The sequence below is a fragment of the Eurytemora carolleeae genome, unplaced genomic scaffold, assembly GCF_000591075.1.
Source record: "Eurytemora carolleeae unplaced genomic scaffold, Eaff_2.0 scaffold25, whole genome shotgun sequence".
NCBI classification, from domain to species: domain Eukaryota; kingdom Metazoa; phylum Arthropoda; class Copepoda; order Calanoida; family Temoridae; genus Eurytemora; species Eurytemora carolleeae.
Window position 1 is genome coordinate 375,835 of NW_019396037.1, and position 4,431 is coordinate 380,265.

Sequence of the window (4,431 nt, forward strand, 5' to 3'; positions counted from 1 at the left end):
TGGGGGTGTAAATTTATAAGAAAAGATACAACCTTGGTCAAATTTGTGTGTTGAAAATTCCTTGGGATCAAGCAGTTTCCCCTATCTTGTACAGAGTCCAACGGATCAAATTAATTCCTTATGGAGTATGGACGGATCAAGCGCTTGATATAAGTCACTAATACATCAAATTTAAAGTTCAATGTTTTGACCTCTCTGGATATAAATATTAATCATTTGTATTACCGTTATTTTAAATAAACTTTTTATGACATTATTAAGGCAAATTTATTATTTAAAAACGGGGGGAAAAGGTAGAATAGCGTCCCTAACTGTTTACCTGGTATTTTTAGCACTAGGATAAACGTAGAATGCCGTCCCTAACTGTTTACCTGGTATTTTTAGCACTAGGATAAACGTAGAATGCAGTTCCCAACTGTTAACCTGGTATGTTTAGCACTAGGATAAACGTAGACTGCCGTCACTATCTGTTTACCTGGTATTTTTAGCACTAAGATATGCGTAGAATAGCGCCCCTAACTGTTTATCTGGTATGTTTAGCAGTAGGATACACCTAGAATGCTGTCCCTAACTGTTTACCTGGTATGTTTAGCACTAGGATATCCGTAGAATGGATAAGAGTAGAATAGTGTCCCTAATTGTTTACCTGGTATGTTTAGCAATAGGATAACTGTGAAATGGATAAGCGTAAAAAAGTGTCCTTAACTGCTTACCAGGTTTGTTTAGCCACTAGGAAAGTCGTTAAATGGATAAGGGTAGAATAGTGTCCCTAACTGTTTACTTGATAAGTTTAGCACTATGATAACCGTAGCTTGCAGTTCCCAACTGTTTACCTGGTATATTAGCACTAGGATAATCGTAGAATAGAATTCCTAACTCTCCTAACTGGTTACCTGGTATATGTTTAGCACTAAAATAAACGTAGAATAGAGTCCCTAGTTGTTTATCTGGTATGCTTAGCAGTAGGATACACGTAGAATAGCATCCCTGGATACACGTAGAATAGCGTCCCCAGCTGTTAACCTGGTATATGCATAGCACTAAAATAAACGTAGAATAGCGTCCCTAACTGTTTATCTGGTACCTTTAGCAGTAGGATACACGTAGAATAGCGTCCCTGGATACACGTATGAATAGCGCACCTAACTGTTTACCTGGTATATGTTAAACACTAAAATAAACGTAGAATAGAGTCCCCATGGATAGACGTAGAATAGGGTCCCTAACTGTTTATCTGGTATTTTTAGCACTAGGATACACATAGAATGCAGTTCCAAACTGTTTACCTTGTATGTTTAGCACTAGGATACACATAGAATGTAGTCCCCAACTGTTTAATACCACGAAGACGATCGAACTGTGGGGTATCTATAACTGCACGGCATATTCCAGGAATCTAAATAAATTCGTAAAGAAATGTAAAATAAAATAAATGGTTTAGATTTTACTCTCCCTAGGGTATTTATTGCAGGGTTTCATTAATATCCTAGCTACATAAAGTGTCAATCTACCGCCGCAAATTATTTGAAGATCAAACGACAATCTTGCAAGTGTCTATCAATTGACAACTGGTAAAAGTTTAGCTTGCATTGAAAATTTCCCAAAGACATTTTGCATTTGGTTGTAACCTTCTCAGATGAAACTTGATACACTGTCTTAGAGCTTGGATTCATAACTTTTCCTCTTAATATATTCAATAATCAATATGTATAATACAAGGCGTTTCCTGCCAATCCTCTATTTACTGTTTAATACCACGAAGACGATCGAACTGCGGGGTATCTATAACTGCGCGACATATTCCCGGAATCTAAATAAACTTATAAAGAAATATAAAATAAATGGTCTAGATTTTCCACACCCTAGGGTAGTTATTGCAGGGTTTCATTAATATCCTAGCTACATAAAGTGTCACACGACCGCCGCAAATTATTTGAAGATCAAACGACGATCTTGCAAGCGTCTTTAATTTGACAACTGGTAAAAGTTTAGCTTGCAGTGAAAATCTCCCGAAGACATTTTGCATTTTACTAAATAAATAATTTCTTTGTAAACCTTCTCAGATGAAACTTGATACTTATTGTCTTAGCGCTTGGATTCATAACCTTTCCTCTTAGTGTATTCAATATTCAATATGTATAATACTAGGATTTTAGGGCACTTCGTGCACATCTTCTATTTAAACTTTTAATTACAGTAAAACAATAACAAATAAAATTCGCGGATTTACTTTTATTTTTTCGCGCATTTTTAAACAGACAGACAAAGCAAAGTATATATCTAGATTATCTTTTACATTATAATTAAATTACGAAATATGCCTTGATTTGAAAATGGACAAAAATATCTATATGGGACCAATATATCTTCTTCTATACAATAAAGCTTTTGCTCATTTATATATATCACGTAAGCTATAGCTGGCCAAACGGCTGGACCAAATTGGCAGAACTTTTTTGAGGAAACGCATGGGTACCATGGGCTAAAAAATATTTTATATACCTTGATATGTCCGTGAATACCGTCGTTAATGAACATATTCTTGTCCCCATATCCATCAGACATCTGGAGCAATCTCTGCCAATCCTTAGCCCTGGGACTCTCAGTGCTCACAGGGACACCGTCTACAATATATATAGGTTATATCTAGTACATATAGTACATACAATACATAGCAGTTCATTCAGAGGCGTACACAGGGGAGTAGGGATGGGGAGGGAAGAGGGTTAAATAAGTTTTTAGATGGGCTAATACTAGAACTTTTAGTTAAATGGGATTTTTAATGTCGTCTTTCAAGAATTAAACCCATGTATTTCAGCTTCTATTTTTTGCATTTAAAATAATGTCATTATTTGGCGTAAAACATAAGGAAATTTGTTTTAAAGACCAAAATATAGTAGCCCGGGCATTAACTCACGTCTGGCGTTATTTAAAGTCACACCGCGAATTAAACATATTTATCTTTCACTTTTTAAATTTTCATAAATGATAGGATTTTGTTAATAAAACACATATCACACCTTTATCACGCTTCATTAGTGTCTGAAAAAAAACTTATTATGATTATGATTGCAAATAAATAAATGGACATTGGACAAGTACATACGTCACAAACAGGGTGCTGGGTGGTAAATATTTCCAGACCCTCTTTAAGAAATATTTAATGCAGAATCGCGATCCATTCTATATAAGTGTAAGGCCGGGGCTAGGAACGATTATATTAAAGCAAACTTAATTGGGCCATGTCCTGGAAACGTTTTATGGACAGCTCTGATCACAGGGGGGCCTGGGGGGGGGGGTCCAAAAATCGTTCTCTATGAATATACCCCATTTACTTGGGAGAAAATCTGCCAAACTATAGCACTCTCCAGCAAATTTCCCTCGAAATTGGGTCTAATGAGTTAATTTTATAAATGTTTGCGTAAGGTTAAAAAATAACTTGAGTCAACAATAGTGAGGTTTCTCGGCCGACCAAGAGAAAGTTAAAATATCGATTTTTAATGGGAAGAAAGTATTCTACAAGAAGAAGGAGTTTAAAGTACAAAACTAAACTCTGCGCGGGCGCCTGCACTTGTAATAATTTTCACTGCAAAAATTAAATTTAAAAAATTAATTTTGTACACTTATACGCTATGATGACTATGACGGTGTAAGTTTAAGTATGACTATAATGACGTGAGTAATAATTATGTCAATTCTGTGATCTGTCAATAAACAGTAAACACACCGTACACAATATTCACAGCTGATTAAGTACACCCGACTGAATATTATGTGTCCTCCGAAACTAACCTCCTCCCCTCCCCCTGTCCTTGCCTAATACCTGGCTAGTGCCTACGTACCGACACACAGATTTTTAATAAGAAAGCAAGCATTATCTTTTCGTGAGGGGGAGCCGGAACGGTGGGAGGGGGAGACAATTTCACAGCTTTAAAATTAGATAATAACAGTTAATTAATATAATTTATAAAACAAACAGCAAAATACAGGGATTCCAATTGGTTTTATACGGAACCAGATGCTATATCGTTCTGGACTAAAATTCTATTTTCCCGCCAGGAATATTTTATTTTCCCGCCAGGAATATTACAGTACAAATGGATCTACAGTGCGATTGATCTGGAATACTTAAAATATTTGTTTAAACGAACTATTTTTTTTCTGTATAATCAATTAGTGCAATTGAACTTCCGTGCAAACGAACATATTTCCAACAAAAAATTTGTTCGAACGGAATAATTTTTTCTGTAAATATTATAGTTTGAACATTACCCAGCAAGGAAATTCCACAGTTTTAAAATAAGATATTTACAGTTAATTTTAAAATATTTTAAAATATTTTAAAAAACAAACAAATAACAATTGGGTTTTTTTGAAAGAAGAGGGCATGGGGCACGTTTACAGAAATTTGTCCAGGGAGCTGGGGGGGGG

General features: G+C 35.4%; 1 protein-coding gene across 1 annotated transcript in view; it reads right to left on the minus strand.

Moving 5' to 3' along the window:
- LOC111699293 (deoxynucleoside triphosphate triphosphohydrolase SAMHD1) overlaps positions 1–4,431 on the minus strand; it is a 14,145-nt gene that overhangs the window by 6,572 nt on the left and 3,142 nt on the right. Inside the window, exons 2-4 of the mRNA XM_023469931.1 lie at positions 2,503–2,624; positions 1,287–1,396; positions 782–910 (exon numbers count right to left, since the gene is read on the minus strand). Coding sequence (XP_023325699.1) covers positions 782–910; positions 1,287–1,396; positions 2,503–2,624 — 361 coding nt within the window. The remainder of the gene's footprint in view (positions 1–781; positions 911–1,286; positions 1,397–2,502; positions 2,625–4,431) is intronic.